Genomic DNA, 23,492 nt, shown 5'->3' with positions numbered 1-23,492 from the left:
GGAAATTCCAAAGGAATTTCAAGGGAAATTCCAGAGGAATTTCAAGGGAAATTCCAGAGGAATTTCAAGGGAAATTCCAGAGGAATTTCAAGGGTAATTCCATCGAATTTTAAGGGAAATTCCAGGGGAATTTCAAGGGAAATTCCAGAGGAATTTTAAAGGAATTTCAGGGGAATTTCAAGGGAAATTCCAGAGGAATTCCAAGATAAATTCCAGAGGAATTCTAAGAGAAATTCCAGAGGAATTCCAAGAGAAATTCCAGAGGAATTCCAAGGAAAATTCCAGAGGAATTTCAAGGGAAATTCCAGAGGAATTCCAAGGAATTCCATAAGAATTCCATACCAATTTCAAGAGAAATTGCAGAGGAATTTCTAGAGAAATTCCCGAGGAGTTTCCAGAGAAATTCCCGAGGAATTTCGAGAGAAATTACAGAGGACTTTAAAGATAAATAACAGATAAATTCCAAGAGAAATTCCAGAGGAATCCCTACAGAAATTTCAAAATAAATTTCTGAGGAATTTCAAGGGAAATTCCAGAGGAAATTCAATAGAAATGCCAGAGGAAATTCAATAAAAATTCCAGAGGAATTTCAAGAAAAATTTCAGAGCAATTTCGAGAGAAATGCCAGAGGAATTTCAAGATAAATTGCAGAGGAATTTCAAGAGAAATTCCCGAGGAATTTCAAGAGAAATTCCAGTGGAATTTCAAGAGAAATTCCAGAGGAATTTCAAGAGAAATTCCAGAGGAATTTCAAGAGAAATTCCAGAGGAATTTCAAGAGAAATTGCAGAGGAATTTCAAGGGAAATTCCAGAGGAATTTCAAGGGAAATTCCAGAGGAATTTCAAGGGAAATTCCAGAGGAATTTCAAGGGAAATTCCAGAGGAATTTCAAGGGAAATTCCAGAGGAATTTCAAGGGGAATTCCAGAGGAATTTCAAGGGAAATTCAAGAGGAATTTCAAGGGAAACTCCAAAGGAATTTCAAGAGAAATTCCAGAGAGATTGCAAGGGAAATTCCAAACTAATTTCAAGGGAAATTCCAGAGGAATTTCAAGGGAAATTCCAGACGAATTTCAAGGGAAATTGCAGAGGAATTTCAAGGGAAATTCCAGAGCAATTTCAAGGGAAATTCCAGAGGAATTTCAAGGGAAATTCCAGAGGAATTTCAAGGGAAATTCCAGAGAAATTTCAAGGGAAATTCCAGAGGAATTTCAAGGGAAATTCCAGAGGAATTTCAAGGGAAATTCCAGAGAAATTTCAAGGGAAATTCCAGAGGAATTTCAAGGGAAATTCCAGAGGAATTTCAAGGGAAATTCCAGAGGAATTTCAAGGGAAATTCCAGAGATATTGCAAGGGTAATTCCAGAGGAATTTCAAGGGAAATTCCAGAGAAATTTCAAGGAAAATTCCAGACGAATTTCGAGGGAAATTGCAGAGGAAGTTCAAGGGAAATTTTAAGAGAAATGCCAGAGAAATTTCAAGAGTAATTGCAGAGGAATTTCAAGTGAAATTCCAGAAGTATTTGAAGGGAAACTCCAAAGGAATTTCAAATGAAATTTCAAAGGATAAGAATAAAATATAAAGATAAATAATATAAAATTTCAAGAGGAATTTCAGATGAATTTCGAGAGAATTTCCAGAGGAATTTCAAAGGAAATTCTAGACGAATTTCAAGAGAAATTCCGAAGGAATTTTAAGAGAAAGTCCGGAGGAATTTCAAAAGAAAATCCAGAGGAATTTCAAAAGAAATTCCAGAGAAATTTCAAGGGAAATTCCAAAGGAATTTCAAAAGGGAAATTCCAAAAGAATTTCAAGGGAAATTCCAAAGGAATTTCAAGGGAAATTCCAAAAGAATTTCAAGGGAAATTCCAAAGGAATTTCAAGGGAAATTCCAAAGGAATTTCAAGGGAAATTCCAAAGGAATTTCAAGGGAAATTCCAAAGGAATTTCAAGGGAAATTCCAGAGGAATTTCAAGGGAAATTCCAGCGGAATTTCAAGGGAAATTCCAGCGGAATTTCAAGGGAAATTCCAGCGGAATTTCAAGGCAAATTCCAGAGGAATTTCAAGGCAAATTCCAGAGGAATTTCAAAGCAAATTCCAGAGGAATTTCAAGGCAAATTCCAGAGGAATTTCAAGGCAAATTCCAGAGAAATTTCAAGGCACATTCCAGAGGAATTTCAAGGCAAATGCCAGAGGAATTTCAAGGCAAATTCCAGAGGAATTTCAAGGCAAATTCCAGAAGATTTTTAAGGCAAATTCCAGAGGAATTTCAAGGCAAATTCCAGAGGAATTTCAAGGCAAATTCCAGAAGAATTTCAAGGCAAATGCCAGAGGAATTTCAAGGCAAATTCCAGAGGAATTTCAAGGCAAATTCCAGAAGAATTTCAAGGCAAATTCCAGAGGAATTTCAAGGCAAATTCCAGAGGAATTTCAAGGCAAATTCCAGAGGAATTTCAAGGCAAATTCCAGAGGAATTTCAAGGCAAATTACAGAGGAATTTCAAGGCAAATTCCAGAGGAATTTCAAGGCAAATTACAGAGGAATTTCAAGGCAAATTCCAGAGGAATTTCGAGGGAAATTCCAGAGGAATGTCAAGGCAAATTCCAGAGGAATTACAAGGCAAATTCCAGAGGAATTTCAAGGCAAATTCCAGAAGATTTTTAAGGCAAATTCCAGAAGAATTTCAAGGCAAATGCCAGAGGAATTTCAAGGCAAATTCCAGAGGAATTACAAGGCAAATTCCAGAGGATTTTCGAGAGCAATTCCAGAGGAATTTCAAGGGAAATTTCTGAAGAATTTTAAGAGAAATGCCTGAGGAATTTCAAGAGGAATTTCAAGGGAAATTCCAAAGGAATTTCAAGAGAAATTCCAGAGGAGTTCCAAGAGAAGTTTCAAGAGAAATGCCAGAGGAATTTCAAGAGAAAATTGCAAAGCAATTTCGAGAGAAATTCCAGAGGAATTTTAAGGGAAATTCCGGAGGAATTTCGAGGCAAATTCCAGAGGAATTCCGAAAGAAATTCCCAGGAATATCGAGAGAAATTCCCGGGCAATTTCAAGAGAATTCCAAGAGAAATTCCAGAGGTATTGCAAAGGCAATTCCAAAGGAATTTCAAGAGAAATTCCAGAAAAAAATCATGAGAAATTCCAGAAGAATTTCAAGAGAAATTTCAGAAGAAATGACAGAGGAATTTAAAGAGAAATTCCCGAGGAATTTCATGAGAAATTCCAGAGCGATTTCGACAGAAATTTCTGAGAAATTTCAAGACAAATTCCACAGGAATTCCGAGATAAATTCAAGAGGAATTCCGAGAGAAATTTTTGGGAATTTCGTGAGAAATTCCCGAGGAATTTCGTGAGAAATTCTCTAGGAAATTCGTGAGAATTCCAGAGGAATTTTGTGAGAAATTTCGTGAGAAATTCCCGAGAAATTTCGTGAGAAATTGCCGAGAAATTTCGTGAGAAATTCCCGATGAATTTCGTGAGAAATTCCCGAGGAATTTCGTGACAAATTCCCGAGGAATTTCGTGACAAATTCCCGAGGAATTTCGTGACAAATTCCCGAGGAATTTCGTGAGAAACTCGTGAGGAATTTCGTGAGAAACTCGTGAGGAATTTCGTGAGAAATTCCCGAGGAATTTTGTGAGAAATTCCCGAGGTATTTCGTGAGAAATTCCCGAGGAATTTCGTGAGAAATTCCCGAGGAATTTCGTGAGAAATTCCCGAAGAATTTCGTGAGAAATTCCTGAGGAATTTCGTGAGAAACTCGTGAGGAATTTCGTGAGAAATTTCCGAGGAATTTCGTGAGAAATTTCCGAGGAATTTCGTGAGAAATTCCCGAGGAATTTCGTGAGAAATTCCCGAGGAACTTCGTGATAAATTCCCGAGGAATTTGGTGAGAAATTCCTGAGGAATTTCGTGAGAAATTCGCGAGGAATTTCGTGAGAATTCCAGAGGAATTTCGTGAGAATTCCAGAGGAATTTCGAGAGAAATTCCAGAGGAATTTCGAGAGAAATTCCAGAGGAATTTCGAGAGAAATTCCAGAGGAATTTCGAGAGAAATTCTAGAGGGATTTCGAGAGAAATTCCAGAGGAATTCCGAGAGAAACTCCAGAGGAATTTCGAGAGAAATTCTAGAGGGATTTCGAGAGAAATTCCAGAGGAACTTCGAGAGAAATTCTAGAGGAATTTCGAGAGAATTTCCAGAGAAATTTCGTGAGAAATTTCAGAGGAATTTCGAGAGAAATTCCAGAGGAATTTCGAGAGAAATTCTAGAGGGATTTCGAAAAAAATTCCAGAGGAACTTCGAGAGAAATTCTAGAGGAATTTTGAGAGAAATTCCAGAGGAATTTCGAGAGAATTTCCAGAGGAATTTCGAGAGAATTTCCAGAGAAATTTCGTGAGAAATTTCAGAGGAATTTCGAGAGAAATTTCAGAGGAATTTCGAGAAAAATTTCAGAGGAATTTCGAGAGCAATTCCAGAGAAATTCTAAGAGAAATTTCAAGGGAAATTCCAGAGGAATTTCAAGGGAAATTCCAGAGAAATTTCAAGGGAAATTCCTGAGGAATTTCATGGCAAATTCCAGAGGAATTTCAAGGCAAATTCCAGAGAAATTTCAAGGCAATTTCCAGAGGAATTTCAAGGCAAATTCCAGAGGAATTTTAAGGCAAATTCCAGAGAAATTTCAAGGCAATTTCCAGAGGAATTTCAAGACAAATTCTAGAGGAATTTCAAGGCAAATTCCAGAGGAATTTCAAGGCAAATTTCAGTGGGATTTCAAGGAAAATTCCTGAGGAAATTCCAGAGGAATTTCACTAGAAATTCCAGAGGAATTTCAAGAGAAATTTCAGAGGAATTTTAAGGGAAATTCCAAAGGAACTTCAAGGGAAGAGAAATTCCAAAGGAATTTCAAGGGAAATTCCAAAGGAATTTCAAAGGAAATTCCAAAGGAATTTCAAGGGCCTAATCTCCGGGAGGCCTTCTCCAAAATCAGCCTTATCGTTTCGGATGCAGTTGTAGAGCTTTCTTTCGATAATGTTGAACATCCGGCTTAGTTCCTTTCACTTCGAATATTCTCCATAACGCCGCAATCGTTTCGCAAGAGCACTCAACCGCTGTGTCGAGGATCTCAGTTGACTTCTGTGAGATCTCGGAGTTGTACGGGCTTTCCAATTTCAGCAACATAACGAAATGGCTACGTTCATCGAGAGAAGTCCCTCGATTTTATCAGAGGGATTCGCGGAGCAGATTGTTTAGTTAGAACTCTTCTGAACAATAATGCTAAGATGGATCAAATATGGGCCCATAACCTGTTAAATTTGTTTATCATTTTATTTTATTTTTCCGATTAGGTATTTAAAGTTTTAAGATAGTTATGACCTAAGTTATAACAATAACTTACATTCTGCAATGTTGCGCCATCTGGAAGTATTTTTCTCACGCTCCTTTCCTTTTATCATCCAACAGACGACACTACCCATCGAACAACGTTTCCTTCTGCAGTCTGGATCCGGACGAGCATCGATGGAGCATTCCATCGACCACGGGGGACATCCCATCCAACAAGTAAGGACATCCTTTCAAACTTTGATCCATGCAATCAGTAACTGTTCTTCTCATTATTTCATTATTTCCAGGCGCATCTTTGCCTTCGTCGCCAAGCGGTCACCGACCTCGGCCGACAATCAGTGCCACGTGTTCTGCGAACTGGAAATCACCCAGCCAGCTTCGGCCATCGTCTCATTTGCCAACAAGGTTGTTCTGGGCGGTTCCGGCGGCCAACAGCCAGCACCTACGCGAGCAATCTAGAAAACAGAAAAAAAAATAAACATAAGCAACAAAAAACGATTGTAAAATTTCTAACAAAATCAAGTCATTTTGTAATTGTAATGCTAACATTTTTACAATTTACATATAACTCTGGAAATCCGGCTTGCAGAGCGGTCGGATTTAAAATTACTTATTACGTATTGGTACTACTTATTAAACAAACGGAAATTGAGCAGCCACAAAGCAGCCATAATTGCATGGAAATTTAGAAGAGATTGGACACCACGTGTAGCATAAACATAAAAGAATACCTTACACATAAGATTGTGTAGTCAACGCAGAATTACACTTATTAATTTGAAGGCAACTGTATTAATTATGTTTAAAAACGCTAACTAATAACTCTACCATGTACGTCACTGTAATTATTATGATTTAGTTGAACGCATGTATAACCGTAATTCTTCGCGCAAAAAGAAGAGAATATATTATTTAACACTGAAGAAAAATATTTATGAAAAGAATAAATTAACCTTCCACGTAGCACAGCTAATCTGCAAAAGAAACTCCTTACAAACTTATTTCTCCCTAGAAACGCCTCCCAAACTAACTCCTGCACTGAATCAAATGAGACGGTATTTTTTACTTGATGGACTAACTAGCAATGCTACTTTTTAGTGGTTTTACTTTTCGCAACGCTTCCTTACACACGAACACACAGATCTGACTAACCAACACAATCACCAACGAACGACGCGTACACACACACTTGCACGTATATAATATGCGATTTCACAAACACTACCACAAACAATTCACTTGATTCTTTTTTGAACGACAGCAATGTCCCACATAAGCGCAAACCACGAGCAATTCTATCTCGCAATGCTTTTGTATTTCTTGTATAAAATTTAGTACCTTGTTTAGTTGAAAATTTGGTTAAAAATTTCGAAATCGCTAATCTTCTTTAAGCTTTTTTCCCTTCGCAGAAAATCGCTTTGAGGAAGTCGCCCAAAAACTTGCTAAATTCTTCAAAAACATAAAACAAACTAAAATTGGAAAATCGAGAATATTTTTTCGCTTTGCCGTACTGTTGTCAAAGAAGAAATAAGTGTTACGAAAACAAACAAAACTACTAAACGAAAACAAACGAACGAATAAGTGCTGCCACTACTACTGACGAGAGCACTTATATTAGACGTAAAAGTAAACTAAAAAGTGAAAAGTATTAAACAGAAGTTAGTCAATAGAGAAGCAATCTAAAACTAAACAAAAAAATACAAACCAACTTAATCTAAACTGAGTGCACTCAAACGAACTAACAGCGAAATCGTTGAAGCATAAATCATAAAAAAATGTGCCTAACTCACAGCCGGTTGAAAGAAAAAGTCGAATTTATACCGTTTTCACAATACACGAACATATGTAATGCAGTTGATCGTTTTCTATTTGGTAGTACATAGCCAATACATTCTTGGAGGAAATTTTGCATTCAAATGTGCACGTATAATCAATCAATCAATCGTACAGGAGTTTCATAAAATTATTATCTCGTTCAACAACCAATTTATTACTCGAGAATAGTCGAAACGTTGAAAGCGAACCACAAGTGTTTAAACTAGTCCCGTATACCACACAACACAAACATACAAACAAAAAATGCAATAGGTACCTTTACACAGCAAGAAGAAAATTAATGAGTTGTTCTAGTTTTACTTCGACCTGAAAATCTTAAATTACCCACGTTGTTAATTTATTTTTGTTTCGAGTTCTGATCAAACTTTTGCTTTCTACATCCATACCACTTCCATAGTTTGTTACAACTACCTAGATCCAACTTTCACAACACCTTATGCAGTAAATGTATACATTCTAAAACAGTTATACCACTAATGAGACAGTAAAATCAGTGCAAATCACACAGTAAATCAAAATGAGCATATAGACGGAAAACAGTAGTTTTCTTCATTTCAGATTTACAGTTACAGTTGTTGTGTACATATAATGACAGAGAAAAAGAGAATAAAAAACTGTTCAAATAATAAACGTAAAAAATGAGTCTATAATTTTTACAGTGTTCGATATTACGAAAGTAATACCTTAGCCTCCATTTGTGGTGTTTTTCATGATGCCAATTCCACGTTTCCGCAGATTCATAGAGCATATGGTTTACATGATCTTATGACACTGTCTGCTGCCACCGGAAAGATGCGTATATTTCTCCAGTATCCAGTCGTAGCGTAGATATAGCTTAACTTTGTGGATATAACATATGGACTGAACATAAGTCTCCAAAACTGCCAGTGTTCAGGCTTCTTCGAAGGATTTGGACCATGGGTTTATGAATTGGATTCAGGTATGTGTGATTAGGAATCGAGATTGACATTGATTTCGTCCTTCATGTCTTCGTCGTTGGAAAGCAGCCTCAGGTCGTCCACGTAGATTGCAACAAATTGAATCTTGTCGCCGATGGACTTGTAGTACAGGCACGTGTCGTATCTCGAAGGCTTCAGTTCAAGCTTCTTGAGGGCTGCATCTAGTTTCGCGTTCCATGCATGACTCGACTGGTTCAGTCCATACAGGGCTTTGTTCAAACTGCACCCAATTTCCAGATTGCTGCATATATATCTCCTCGTCCAGGTCGCCTTGGACAAAAGCGGTGACGGCGTCCATCTCGTCGACTAGAAGATTGTGTTTGGCACAATGGGGTGACACGGCTGTCAAACTCGGTACATCGCCGCTCCACCCATCATCATTTTTGGTACGGCGCGTTTTGGTACCCACTTTCAGGTCGGTTTACCCTAACTTGCTCCTGATTTTCGGGTGTGTGTTTCGTGTGTTGCTAGTGCTTATTTCAGAAATTACACATTTTAAACGAAATCGTTGTTTTTGATGATTGTTTCTCTTTCTTTATCACTTTGCACGATATTGTATGGAGCAGCGAAGCAGCGTCGATGTTTCCAGCGCATTTTTTCCATGAATTAAGCAATCAAAACAAAACATTGAACGCCATGTTGAATTGAATGCTGGGTAGATGATTCTGGCCCTTCGTCATCCCCCTGGTTTGGCAGCAACTGCAAAAATGTATCGAAGCGAACTGTGACGAACCACTGGTGAGTCAATGTGATTTATATAAGGTGTGGAGGAAGTCAGCTTTTGATTGTGTGAGTCTAAAATATAAACAAAATTTAAGGGGAAGGTGGTGACGTCATACGGTTTCAACAATAGAATGTCACTAGTATGTCTTTACAATGAAATTATTCGTTTTACAACTGTTTTTGTCGGTTTTGTCGATAAACTTAGCCATGGCAAATAATTAGCATAAAGATTGCAAATGCAGCCCAAAAACGGCACGCAAAATAAGTGTTTTTGTGTTTTTCAAGAGCTTGCAAGTCGTTGCCAGTCGTAGCACTTCCTATGCACTCCCTTCGGAACTGCCTTCAAACAAGAATCATTTTAGCCTGAGAGTTTCGGCTTATCATTCCAATTTTATGTGTGCCAAATTTCTAACTGAAGGATCTTCGGTTTTATGTGGCTCGAAATCTCGAAACCTGAAGAATAAAACGAATTAAAACATTATTAATGACTTGAAACATCATTACTCACCGCCGTGAAAATTTTTCCTTGCTTCTATAGACGAGTGCACCGATGAACTGAATTCATCGCGGTCCGAGAATTTTGACACTACGGCGGGGTCGTTCCCAATCAGAATTGTTCAATTCTGATTGGAAATCTTCCACTTCTGATTGGAAGCAACCCCGCTGTAGTGTCAAAATTCTCGGACCGCGATGAATTCAGTTCATCGGTGCACTCGTCTATTTGGATAACAATGTCCTAGTTACCCTTGGAAACTGGGGCAGTGCTTGCAATGCACTGCACGTTAAAGACCATTATCACATATTTGTGTTCATGCATATGAAAATGGCACTTTTGAATTGATATTGAAGCTTGTATTGAAGTAAGTTTTTATAACCCCATATGTATTTTAAATTACTTTTTGGAATAAATGCTATTAAAACTGTTTTTGAAAGAATTAATACACAGGGTGAAAGAATTTAAATTTAAAATTATTGTGCAAAGTTATGAACTGTTTTGACATAACAATGTTTAGCGTGAAGGAAATTTTGATAACAACTCGTATGACGTCAGAGAGCGTCAATCGGTAAGAGGAGGTTAGGGGTTGCTATGTAACAACACAAACTGTGCACTAACACAAGCAAATGCTTGTGTAGTACATAAAATGATCTCTTCACCTTACTTTTACCACATTGCTGGTGAGTATGTTTCGTAGTCATAGTACACCTCCTTTCGCTGAGAGTAGCCCTTGATGACTAGACGTGCCTTATAGCAATCGATATTCCCGGCAGCGTCGTCCTTGGTCTTGAATACCCACTTACTGCATTTGATAGCCTTTATTCCTTTCGGGAGGGTTGTTAGGGTTCACGTAGCGTTGTCCATGAGTGCTTGGTATTCATCACGCATTGCTGTCATCCACCGTTTGGAGTCGTCACACGCCAGTGCCGTTGCTAAAATCCTGGCCTCGGAGGTGGTCCTTGCGATCTCGCTTAACCCGTTTCGGTCCTAGTTGGGAATTTAATTTAAAAAAATTACTATGACTTCATTTTCCAACCGATTTTTACGAAATTTTGAACGAAGATCGCGCTACATCTCTAGTTGTATGGAAAAATATTAAAATGGTATTTTGGTCCTTGGGGTCTGAGTTATTGAAGGGGTTATATGGGTCAAATCGGGTCAAAAATGGACCAACTTCCATTTAACCACTGATTACTTGTAAAAAACACATGCAATATGATTGCAAACATGTTCAAATATCTTTTTATTATTACAGACGCATAGTTTGAGTAAATTGGGATTGTCTGGTTTCAGTTCCGGATGTTCCGGGTCGCGTTTGGGGTGCGTTCAGAGGACACTTTTCACACGTTCCCTACACCTGACATTTTTTCTCGCATAATTCTAAAAACAGGCTTGTCATAATTTTATATACATACTAAGTATGTTGAAGGAATATTCAAAGGTTTTTTTTTGACATATTGGCCGCCATCCCGGATGTTCCGGGAACCTGGAACCACCCGGGGAAGTAGTCATTTTCCAAATTGTTATGAAACATGGCTTGCGACATATCAATCTTCATGATTTTGCAAAACAAGTATGTAAGAGGAGAACTCAGAGGTTTTTGGACATATTGGCCACCATTCCGGATGATCCGGGAACCTGGGACCACCCGGGGAAGTGGCCATTTTCCAAACAGTTATGAAACATGGCTTGCGACATATCAATCTTCATGATTTTGCAAAACAAGTGTGCTAGAGTAGAATTCAGAGGTTTTTGGACATATTGGCCATCATCCCGGATGTTCCGGGAACCTGGGACCACCCGGGGAAGTGGCCATTTTCCAAATTGTTATGAAACATGGTTTGCGACATATCAATCTTCATGATTTTGCAAAACAATTACGTTAGAGGAGAATTTAGACGTATTTGGACACATTGGCCACAATTCCGGATGTTCCGGGAACCTGGAACCACCTGGGGAAGTGGCCATTTTCCAAACAATTACGAAACATGGCTTGCGATATATCAATCTCCATGATTTTGCAAAATAAGTATGTTAAAGTAGAATTCAGAGGTTGTTGAACATATTGGCCGCCATCCTGGATGTTTCGTGAACCTGGAACCGCCCGGGGAAGTGGCCATTTTCCAAACAGTTATGAAACATGGCTTGCGACATATCAATCTTCATGTTTTTGCCAAACAAGTATGTTAGAGTAGAATTCAGAGGTATTTGGGCATATTGACTACCATCCCGGATGTTCCGGGAACCTGGAACCATACGGGAAAGTGGCTATTTCCAAAACAGTTATGAAGCAAGGCTTGCGGCATATCAATCTTCATGATTTTGCAAAACAAATATGTTAGAGTAGAATTCAGAGGTTTTTGGACATATTGGTCACAATTTCGGCTGTTTCGGGAACCTGGAACCACCCGGGGAAGTGGCCATTTTCAAACGGTTAGTAAACAAGGCTTGTGACACATCATTCTTCATGATTTTGCAAAACAAGTATGTTAGAGGAGAATTCAGAGGTTTTTGGACATATTGGCCACCATTCCGGATGTTCCAGGAACCTGGAACCACCTGGGGAAGTGGCAATTTTCCAAACAATTATGAAACATAGCTTGCGATGTATCAATCTTCATGATTTTGCAAAACAAGTATATTAGAGTTGAACTCAGAGATTGTTGAACATATTGGCCGCCATCCCGGATGTTCCGGGAACCTGGAACCACCCGGGAAAGTGGCCATTTTCCAAATTGTTATGAAACATGGCTTGCGACATATCAATATTCAGGATTTTGCAAATCAAGTATGTAAGAGTAGAATTCAGAGGGTTTTGGACATATTGGCAACCATCTTGAATATTCTGGTAACCAGGAAACAACCGGGGAAGTGACCTTGCCGCAATAAATTATGCAACATTGCTTGCGACATATCAATCTTCATGATTTTGCAAATTAGGTTGGTAAGAGGAGAATCCAGATGGTTGTGGACATATTGGATTATACTCCGAATGATCTGGGAACTTGCAGCCATCCAAGGAAGTGGCCATTTTCCCGGAACATCCAGATATGGTTGCCAATATGTCCAAAAACCTCTGAATTCCACTCTTTCATACTTGTTTGGCAAAATCATGAAGATTGATATGTCGCAAGCCATGTTTCATAATTTTTATGGAAATGGCCACTTCCCCGGGTGGTTCCAGGTTCCCGGAACATCCGGAATTGTGGCCAATATGTCCATAAATCTTCGAATTCTACTCTAATATACTTGTTTTGCAAAATCATGAAGACTGATATGTCGCAAGCCATGTTGCATAACTGTTTGGGGAAATGGCCACTTCCCTGGGTGGTTCCAGATTCCCGGAACATCCAAGATGGTGGCCAATATGTCCAAAAACCTCTGAATTCTACTCCAACATATTTGTTTGGCAAAATCATGAAGATTGATAGTTGCAAGCCTTGTTTCATAACTGGCCACTTCCCCAGATAATTCCAGGTTCCCGGAACATCCGGGAAGGCGGCCAATATGTCCAAAAACCTTTGAATTCTACTCTTACATACTTGTTTTGCAAAATCATGAAGATTGATATGTCGCAAGCCATGTTTCATAACTGTTTGGAAAATGGCCATTTCCCCGGGTGGTTCCAGGTTCCCGGAACATCCGGAATGGTGGCCAATATGTCCAAAAACCTTTAAATTTTCCTCTAAAATACTTGTTTTGCAAAATCATGAAGATTGATATGTCGCAAGCCATGTTTCATAATAATTTAAAAAATGGCCACTTCCCCGGGTGGTTCCAGGTTCCCGGAACATCCGGGATGGCGGCCAATATGTCAAAAAAAAACCTTTGAATATTCCTTCAACATACTTAGTATACAAAATTATGAAGAATGAATCATGACAAGCCTGTTTTTAGAATTATGCGAGAAAAAATGTCAGGTGTAGGGAACGTGTGAAAAGTGTTCTCTGAACGCACCCCAAACGCGACCCGGAACATCCGGAACCAAAACCAGACAATCCCAATTTACTCAAACTATGCGTCTGTAATAATAAAAAGATAATTGAACATGTTTGCAATCATATTGCATGTGTTTTTTACAAGTAATCAGTGGTTAAATGGAAGTTGGTCCATTTTTGACCCGATTTGACCCATATAACCCCTTCAATAACTCAGACCCCAAGGACCAAAATACCATTTTAATATTTTTCCATACAACTAGAGATGTAGCGCGATCTTCGTTCAAAATTTCGTAAAAATCGATGGGAAAATGATGCCACGGTGATTTTTTGAAATTAAATTCCCAACTAGGACCGAAACGGGTTAACTGACCTTCAGGTCTGGTGGCATCAGTTGTATCACGTGAAACAGGAACCTTGCTTCGGGATGTTGAACCCTCGTTGAACTCACGCTGGTATACGGGTCCAGGGAGTTTGACATTTCGTTTCTGACAAGGAAAGGAACTGAAAGACCTTTTGTTAAAACTACAAAATACAGTCAACTTTCGCTCGTTGCACTAAGCTCGTAGCCCAGTTAGTGAAAGACTTTCACTAGGTGGGCTGAGTTTTGAGCTGTCAAATAATCTTTAACAATAGAGATTCAGGGCTACCAACCTTGACAAATCGTGCTTCATGTCAAAAAGTGACGTTTGACTTCGTTTTAACTGGGCTATAGCCCACCTAACGGGCGCCCAGTTAAAACGTAGCCCACCTAAACGTAGCCCAACGACCGAAAGTTGACTGTATTTCTATTTACCTGGAAGCCTGGAAGTATGTGCTCCCGGCCGCTGCGCTTCAACACCTCTGACCTACGTGGATATGAGTTTTGCAGCTGTGAGACCACAGAGGTCAAATTGATCACGGTATTATCATAGACTATCAGCATCTTCAACTTCATACTGAAGGTCGCGTCGTTAGCATCGTAGGTTTCATTGCTGATATCGATGAAGAGTTCCTCGTCCTCGCTTGGTACTTCGTCCTGGACATCATTCAGTGATAAGGATACTGAAGGGATTCGTTTATCCGGAACACGGAAAAGGCACGGGTACAAACTTAGAATGGTTTTATTAAGCGAAAAAGTTAAGAGCGACCGTTCGCGTCACGTCCCAAAAAAGTCCCACCCGTTGCGGTGGTGAGACGATCGATTTGAAAAAATCGCTGCTGCTTAGTCCGATGTGCTTAGTCCGTTTGCTCTCGAGATTCTGTTGTCCTCGAAGATCGGTACGGGTTTGACGGTCTTCAATCCGAGGTCATCCAGAAGTCCGACAGCCAAATAGCTTCAGCTGCCGCAGCACTCAACGCTACGTATTCCGCCTCGCTCGACGATGTGACCACTGTAGTCTGTTTCTTAGGGGCTGTCCATTAATAACGTAAGGGAATTTTAGCGATTTTCTGACACCCCCTCCCCCCCCGTGTAAGATTTTTTGTATGAAACCCCAACAAATTTTGTATGGCGCGTAAGATTTCTCAACTATCGGTTGGACGTTTGCGTTCCTCTTTAACTACAGCACCAAGTTCTTTGAACCTTGCAGGTACCGAACGACTCGTTTCAATGAGACCCAATGCTGTTGGCCGGGTTGTTGTTGAAACCGACCCAAATAGCCGACCGGTTAGCAGATGTCCGGACGGGTGGACATCATGACATACATCAAGCTTTCCAAAAGCTCACGGTAAGGCTCTGCGATAAAAATTTCTCAGTTTGCTTCAAGCTTCAATCCTTTCTTCATAGGCGTCCTGCACGAGTTGCAATCGACCATACCGAACTTTTCCAGGATCCGGTCGATGCCTGTGACAGCTGCATGGATCCAGTCTTCTGGTCGTAATCGATTTTGATTCCGAGAAAGTGCGGTCTCCACTTCTATGATGCGTATCTTCAAACTCGGCATCACTTCCTTTGTCGAAGCCATAACATTCTTCCTTGCTAGAATCGGATTCCAGCACGTTTATAGCAGCATCATCCTTGTGTTCCCCCTCTTGCTGGTAACGCAGGGGAATGACCAGAGGAACATTCTTCTCGACGTCATCCTAGTCACGAAACGGCAAACATTGTTCGTTAAACTTCACGTCTCGTGCAATGAACACATTCTTGGCTGCACGATCCCAGAGGGGGTATCCGTTTGGGCGTACCCGATCATCACTCCTTCGTGATTTTTGCTGTAGAATTTCTTCCGTTTCTGGTCTGGCACCCATGCAAATGCTTTGCAACCGAAGATTCGCAGCTTTCCAAAATCGGGCTTTACTTCCATCCAGTTTTCAGCGGGGGTCACGTGCCCGTCCAAAGCACTAGTTGGGCTGCGATTTAGCGGGTATGTACCCATCAACGCTGCCTCCGACCACAATCGCTTCGGCGCATTAGTATTGATGAGCATCGTCCTCACTATTTCGACCAACGTTCTGTTGAAGCGTTCCACAGACAACCAGTAATCGTATAAGATGTTACCCCGGACAGATCGTATAAGATGTGATTCCTGTATAACGGTACGCAGTGACAAGAAAATTCTAACAAGACTGACTTGAACTGAGAGAATCTTCAGTATGGCACTCATTTCAAGCGCAATTGTACAGTGATTCTTGTCATAAGTATAAGATGATAAAGTGCAGGTCATATGCGTGTATGCCTCTATTTAGGCGCATGTAAAATGTAAGCATATCGCCTCCACTTTATCATCTTATACGATCACTGCAAATATGCGACGGTCGGCTGCAGCTGGATCCCTTTGCGCTTGTAATACTTACACTGCTCGTTCGAACAGTACTCCCTATGGTACTCCCGGCCTTGATCCACTGTAAGGTTGCTGATCTTCTTCTCGAAATGGTTCGTTGCCATCGCTTCGTACTCCTTGAAGTTCTCGAATACCTCTGACTTCCTTTTGATCGGATGGATTACGGCGAAGTGCGTAAAATCGTCGATGAACGACACGAAGTATGTACCTGAAACCGTCCCAGGCTGGGGGATCAAACGGGCTGCAGACGTCAGAGTGGACGCTTTCCAAGGGCCGTGTTGCTCGCTCCCGATTACCATCGAATGGTTCTCTGCACTGCTTCCCAAGAACGCAAGTGTCGCAGAAACCAACACGTTTCGGTTTCGGTTCCAAACCCGTCACCATGTCACACAGCAGTGTATCCATAGCTTGTTGGCTAGCATGCCCAAGACGACGGTGACACAGCAAACTTACCTCCGCCGCGCACATATTCGCAGACTTGTCCACCGTTTCCAACTCCAGTTCAAGCTCATAGAGATTTCGCCGTAACTGGGCGACGGCGATCACATCACCATCGTGCTTTTCTCGGTACCATTTTGTCTGATGAAGAGCACATCGATGCCAGCTTTCGCAAGCTTTTTCACCGACAGCAGATTGCTCCTCAGCTCGGGCAAGCACACCACGTGTTGCATTTTAAACCTCACACCTTGCTTAGTGATGCCCCTCACGACGCCTTCGTACTCACCGACCAGTATCACACCATCCTTCGCAACGTCGACGACAAACGGCACCTTAAGTTTGCGCACCTTTTGCTGGTAACTTCTGTCGTTCACCAGGTGGTCGCTGCACCCAGAATCGACGATGAAAACAGCAACGCTCCTCGTGCACTGACTCGGTGTGGTTCACCATGAAGGTAACGGACTTACCTCCCACAACTTGCATCGACTACTTTGTTTTCAGATACTTAACCGAGAATATTTTTTTCTGGTTGGACTGCTTGAACTGGGACAACCTCACCTCCCAACTGATGGTACATAATCATCTTCGACTTCAGGTTCTATAGCCTATACAGTCAACTTTCGGTCGTTGGGCTACGTTTAGGTGGGCTACGTTTTAACTGGGCGCCCGTTAGGTGGGCTATAGCCCAGTTAAAACGAAGTCAAACGTCACTTTTTGACATGAAGCACGATTTGTCAAGGTTGGTAGCCCTGAATCTCTATTGTTAAAGATTATTTGACAGCTCAAAACTCAGCCCACCTAGTGAAAGTCTTTCACTAACTGGGCTACGAGCTTAGTGCAACGAGCGAAAGTTGACTGTACTCTTTGGTTCCGAAACCCGTCAGAACGCATTCTTCGGATTTTGCATCCTACTTCTTGTGTTTGCGTTTTGCGAAAACCATACCACGAGTTCCGAAAATCCGAACAGAATCCGGCTTCTTGCTAGACCATGCTTCATTCGGAGTGACATCATGCATGATTGGTTGGAGAACGATACAGCAGGTACACAGCAATAGCAACAGCCTTCGCCCAGGAGCACGCTCGCCGATGGATATGTTGACACGCTCCGCCATTCCATTTTGCTAAGGGGTAGGGTAGAAGCTTCATTTTTGGCCACAGTGCGGTATTCAGCCTGTTGCGATCTAAATCGGTGTAAACTTATTTTTTACTGGTAGATCCTTATACTATATGATGATTACAGCTGTGAAAACCATACATTTTGATTGAAAATTGAAAGAAAAAAAATATAGGTATTTCCGACTTCGATTTCAAAAAAATATGCTCATATCCGCAGAGATGGCATGCTCCTCAGAGTTCTAAGTGAGAAGATAAAAAAATACACAATACACACAGCCTGTCAGATAAGAAAGAGTGCGTGTAAAGAATAATCTTCTGTGTGGTCCGACTGCAAGCGCTCGGCATCGTTGCCGCGTCGCACACGACAGTGAGCGCAGGAAAGCAAGAGAAAGTACAGTCCAACACACAGCTCACACCGCAGCGCTGCGCTGCTCTGTACTGTTGAGAGCATACAACTTAAGCCTGGAACACATAGCGTCCGTTCCGTCGAGGTTTGCGTTTTTTTGACAGTTTTCCCATGGGAAATGTGTCAAACTACTGTCACGCACACGCAAACGTATGCATTGTGTGGGGCACTTTACAGCTCAGACAGCGCAGATGTGTAGCACATTCCTAGAAATGAGCGAAGCTCACGCAAAAGAAGTTTGAGCTCTGCGACATCTCACGCAGCTGGTGTGGCAACTTACACATTCGCACTCTCACGTAAAGTTTTACGGCTGCGCGATGTGTGTTTGTTGCCGGTTCACATTCGTATTGTGCGTTTAGCACTAAATTGATTTCCGAAAAAACTTCATTGACTTCCGCTGCCTTTCCTATGCGTTAAACATTACGTCGGAAGTAGTGCGCTGTATAGAAAACCAGATTTACTGTACAGCGCACTACTTCCGACGTTACGTTTAATGCATAGGAAAGGCAGCGGAAGTCAATGAAGTTTTTTCGGAAATCAATTTAGTGCTAAACGCACAATAGCAAAACAAAGCTGCGCACATTTTATTGAAGATGTGTACGCAGAGCTGTTTATCTGTGTATCTATGCCATCTCTGCATATCCGGCATGACTGCCAGACCTTCAAGCTTCCTGCTGATGAACATGCTAGAGCGGTTAATTTACCTTGCTTTCGTTGCTCGAGTTTGACCAGGGGAACGTTCAAAAATTACGTCCAACATTTGGGGGAGGGGGGGGGGGGGGTCTACAAAAGTGTGACACTACGTGTATTAGGTATAGGGAAAATGCGTGACAGAGGGGGGAGGGGGGGGTCTAGAAATCCCAAAAATTGATGGACGTAATATTTGAATCTTCCCCAGATCGTTTGGATGGCTTCCAGTAGCGATCAAATGGCCGTCCCAGTCATTGTCCCTATCATTGTTGACGATGACGGTATGGCCGTGGCCCTTCTTCACGATCTGGTTAACTAGCATAACCATGGGTTACTACGATACGTTTCACAACAGTAATGCTGCAGCAAGAAATCCGGCAAAAAAGGGAACGTTACGAACAGAAGCTGAAACAGCAGATCCGCCTCTTCCGAGAGAAAAAATACGCCGCCTGATATAAGCAGAGTGCGAAAAAAAGTAACGGCTGTACCATTCTCAAGAAACACGGAAGTTCTACCAACAGTTCAACACAGCTCGTAACGACTTCGTGCCGCGAGCCGAGTTATGCATCAGGGATAAGGGCGTGAGCTTCTTCACGGACGGACGTGAGATGATCGAAAGGTGGAAGCTGCACTTCGATAAGCACCTGAATGTTGTGGGGAACGCAGACATGGAGAACCAAGGCAGCGGGAGAAATGACGACAACGACAGTACAGCAGGGAACATCCTCGAGCCAACTTTTACGTTGAGAAGATAAGAGCCAGTTCGCGAGAGCCGCAACCCCTTCTTGTATCGATGTGCTCCGATTGAGCTGAAATTTTCAGGGTATGGTTTTCCATATAAAAGATGATATCTGGCCGATTTTCAGATTTTTCCGTTAGGGGGAAGTGGGGTAAAATAGCCCTCAAAGATTTCATGTCTAAAAATAGGTAAAATCACTAAAATCGCAATAACTTCCGCAAAAGTTAACGGATTCAGCTGAAATTTTGGATGGACACTCTACTCCTATGGCACTTCCATTTAAGCCAAGCGTTGGATATTCTTTGATATTTAATTTGAAGAAATAGGTTATTTTCATAATTTTTTTGACGATTTTCAGGGCGCCTGTTTTCGTACCAACAGAACTAGGATGAAAAACTGAGTACTACGTTTTGAAGGATTACCCAAGAGCTTTCATTTGATATGTGACCCAGATGCGCCAACTTAAAAACTTTCGGAAAAAAAAATTTTTTTCTCGGGTATGCATTTTACCCCATATTTTTAGCTATCTCAAGAAGTGTTGTCGCAAATTATGACAACGTTATTTAACTTTCAAGGGTTTTTCTTCAATATTAATTCAACAGAAAAATGATGACTAAGAAATGCAATTATTAGATTTTTTCATTTGGGGAAAGTAGGGTAAACCGGACTAACTCAACCTCCTTTCGAAATAACGTTGCTACGATGTTCTCTGATCGGTCTTTAATTTTCAGAGTTCTTTATTCTATTCAAGAATAGATGCTTTACCACTTATTTTTTTTTGTTTTGAGATGATAACGGGGTAAAACAATTCTCAGAAAAAAATGTTGAAAATAAACAAAATTTCAAAACCTACAAATGCTTTGGTAAAACTTGGCGAAATTTCATGAAATAAGAAAAAAAAATTCTTAATTTTTATTGCTTATTCAAATAAGCAAGTCTGACAACATTTTGACGTCGAGAAATGTCACACATTAGCACGTGGTGTGTGATTCACCGGATTCTCTCTCGATTTTACTTTTGGCATGTATCTCCGGTTCAATTTTCTATTTTTTTTCTCGTGAAAGTTGTTGCAGTGCACAATGGTCCACGACAAAGATTTAAGAGGAAAGATGCATTTAGCGCCTTCAAATGATGTTTTGGACAAATATGGTCTTCTACAAAGTTGTTCCTAAAAATCAGGCCCTCTTTTCAATGTACATAAAAATTAGGGTGGTCCATATTTTGAAAGAAATTGGGAACCAAACTTTTTTATTTGCAAGAATAACTGTATACATTCTTCGGAAAAGTTGTAGATCTATAAATTTTGAGCAAGTTTCCTGAAGACTTTTTTAATGTAGCTTTGAAATTGACCGATCTAGAGATGTTTTTCTGAATAAGCTTAGGGTGGTTCAAGAAAAACCGGTTTTCTCGCGTTAACTTTTTCAGTTTAGATTTTTCATCAAAGTCGCCCTAGAAACACTTGTAGAGCATTTGAAGACGCGTCGTTTCATGCGCTGAAATGGTCCTTATCTCTTTTGGTTCAAAAGTTACAGGTGTTTTTCCTAAAAAATCATTTTTTTAAGGTGATATGACCGATTGGTGTGTGAAAAATGCTGGAAAAGTGCCTATTTTTTTTTCTAGAAAACCATCAATATATTTTGAACGGAATGACGAAGCAACATTCCCAGCGCACGAAAATGTGCGTTATTTTTGAGTTCTTGAATTGTTCTTAGACAACTTTGACGTGAAATTTGAAACAAAAAAGATAAGTGTAGAATTAGCTATAAGTTAAAATACACATTAATAAAAACAAAAAAAAACAAAATGATAAAGATAAAGGGTGACGCTAGAACAAATCGTGTTATTGCTTTACCGTTTTTGTTTAAAATTTCTCGTTTGAGTCGCGTAAGAACCACTTTTACAGTTTCCAAAAAAAAAGCGCATTTTCGTTCGCTGAGAATGTTGCTAAGTTATTGATAATTATCTAGAAAAAAATAGGCACTTTTCATGTATTTTTCACTTGAGTTACAAAAAAACACCCCTCTAATTTTTTGATGTGTTATATAACAACGTTTCTTCTTTTGAATGCAGGCAAAAGATAATTCTTATGATTGCCCCAACCCGTCATAAAACCTTTTCAAAAAACTATGCTCTACAAGTGTTTCTTGGGTGGCTTTGATGAAAAATCGAAACTGAAACAGTTAACGCCAGAAAACCGGTTTTTCTTGAACCACCCTAGGCTTATTCAGAAAAATATCTCTAGATCGGTGAATTTTAAAGCTACAAAAAAAAATCTTCAGGAAACTTGCTCAAAATTGATTGAACTTTTCTGAAGAATGTATACAGATATTCTTGCAAATAAAAAAGTTTGGTTCCCAATTTCTTTCAAAATATGGACCACCCTAATTTTGATGTACATTGAAAAGAGGGCCTGATTTTTGGGAACGACTTCGTAGAAGACCATATTTGTCCAAAAAATCACTTGAAGGCGCTGAATGCATCTTTCCTCGTAAATCTTTGTCGTGGACCATTGTGCACTGCTGCAACTTTCACGAGAAAAAAAAAGAGAAAATTGAGCCGGAGATGCATGTCAAAAGAAAAATCGAGAAAAAATCCGGCGAATCACACACCACGTGCTAATCTGTGACATTTCTCGACGTCAAAATGTTGTCAGACTTGCTCATTTGAATAAGCAATAAAAATTAAGAAATTTGTCTTATTTCATGAAATTTCGACAAGTTTTATCAAAGCATTTGTAGGTTTTGACATATTTTTCTGAGAATTGTTTTACCGCGTTATCCTCTCAAGAAAAAAAAATGTGATAAAGCATCTATTCTTGAATAGAATAAAGAACTCTGAAAATTAAAGACCGATCAGAGAACATCGTAGCAACGTTATTTCGAAAGGAGGTTGAGTTAGTCCGTTTTACCCTACTTTCCCCAAATGAAAAATCTAATAATTGCATTTCTTAGTCATCATTTTTCTGTTGAATTAATAGGGGTAGGCGGGGCATTATGGACACCCGGGGCAGAATGGACACCCTCAGTATTTTGAAATATGCGAACTTTTTTGAACTTTTAATGAATGGAGAATATAGTCCATTTGTCTAAAACGTAGTTTCAGGACACAATCATTCGAAATTAAAATTATACTTGATTTTCCACGGAAAAGTTGCGTCCTCCGGTTTTTGTGCATGGAAATTATAATTTTCACACCATCTAAAATAAGATTTAGTGATTAATTTATTGCAGGTCGATTAAAACCTGATATTTCTAGAACACATGCAAGTAGTTTTGCTGTATCTACATGCTTAACATGTTAATATTTTCTTCTTTATTATATCAAAAATCAAGTTTGGAAATATCTTCTGCTGCCGGGGCAAAATGGACACTCACCTTTTTGAAAGAAGCGGCAAGGGAAAAATATAACCTTAATCACAAACCCTCCAAATTCTTCGATTTCAGTATATTTTCGGTTAAATGTTCACTATAGTAGACATACGGTGAAACAAATTGGTAAAAAAACGACAGAAGTGGAAAACAGTTGTTCTAGGCACAGCTGTACATGCCGACAAAAACGAAGCTTTAACCAAAACAGCCTGAATTTAAATTAACTGAACAAAAATGAACTTCTTCGGCGTATTATTCATCCATAATAGTTGTTTTGTAATGAAATGACTTTATAGTTGTAAATAATGTACGAAATTCGTACAAGTCTCATGGTGTTCATATTGCCCCATGGGGGTGTCCATTCTGCCCCGTATGCTTGAAGACGGTCATGAAAAACTAACATTTTTCAAAACATTTTTTGAAGTGGATAAATCATTTTTCTTCGTGAGCATTCTTATGCAATAGATGCTAAATAGACTTGAAAAGGATACATGTATCAAAAAACTAAACTTTTTTGACATCTTGCCAGGTAAAGTTGGCAAAAACCTTAGGGTGTCCATATTGCCCCGCCTACCCCTATTGAAGAAAAACCCTTGAAAGTTAAATAACGTTGTCATAATTTGCGACAACACTTCTTGAGATAGCTAAAAATATGGGGTAAAATGCATACCCGAG

General features: G+C 40.0%; 1 protein-coding gene across 1 annotated transcript; it reads left to right on the top strand.

Annotated features, from left to right (window-relative positions):
• The first annotated feature begins 1,615 nt into the window (after positions 1–1,615).
• On the top strand, positions 1,616–7,832 carry LOC134284764 (antho-RFamide neuropeptides type 1-like). The gene is made up of 2 exons (XM_062844014.1): positions 1,616–5,562; positions 5,634–7,832. The coding sequence occupies exon 1, from the start codon at positions 1,616–1,618 to the stop codon at positions 2,789–2,791; it is 1,176 nt and encodes a 391-aa protein (XP_062699998.1). The 3' UTR covers positions 2,792–5,562; positions 5,634–7,832.
• Positions 7,833–23,492: the final 15,660 nt, after the last annotated feature.

This window comes from Aedes albopictus, unplaced genomic scaffold (assembly GCF_035046485.1).
Source record: "Aedes albopictus strain Foshan unplaced genomic scaffold, AalbF5 HiC_scaffold_736, whole genome shotgun sequence".
NCBI lineage: Eukaryota > Metazoa > Arthropoda > Insecta > Diptera > Culicidae > Aedes > Aedes albopictus.
This window is presented reverse-complemented; position numbering and strand designations above follow the sequence as displayed.

What these genes read in the sequence shown, in the direction of transcription:
- LOC134284764 (XM_062844014.1), top strand. Translation starts at nt 1,616, where the DNA reads ATGAATTTCGAGAGAATTTCCAGAGGAATTTCAAAGGAAATTCTAGAC.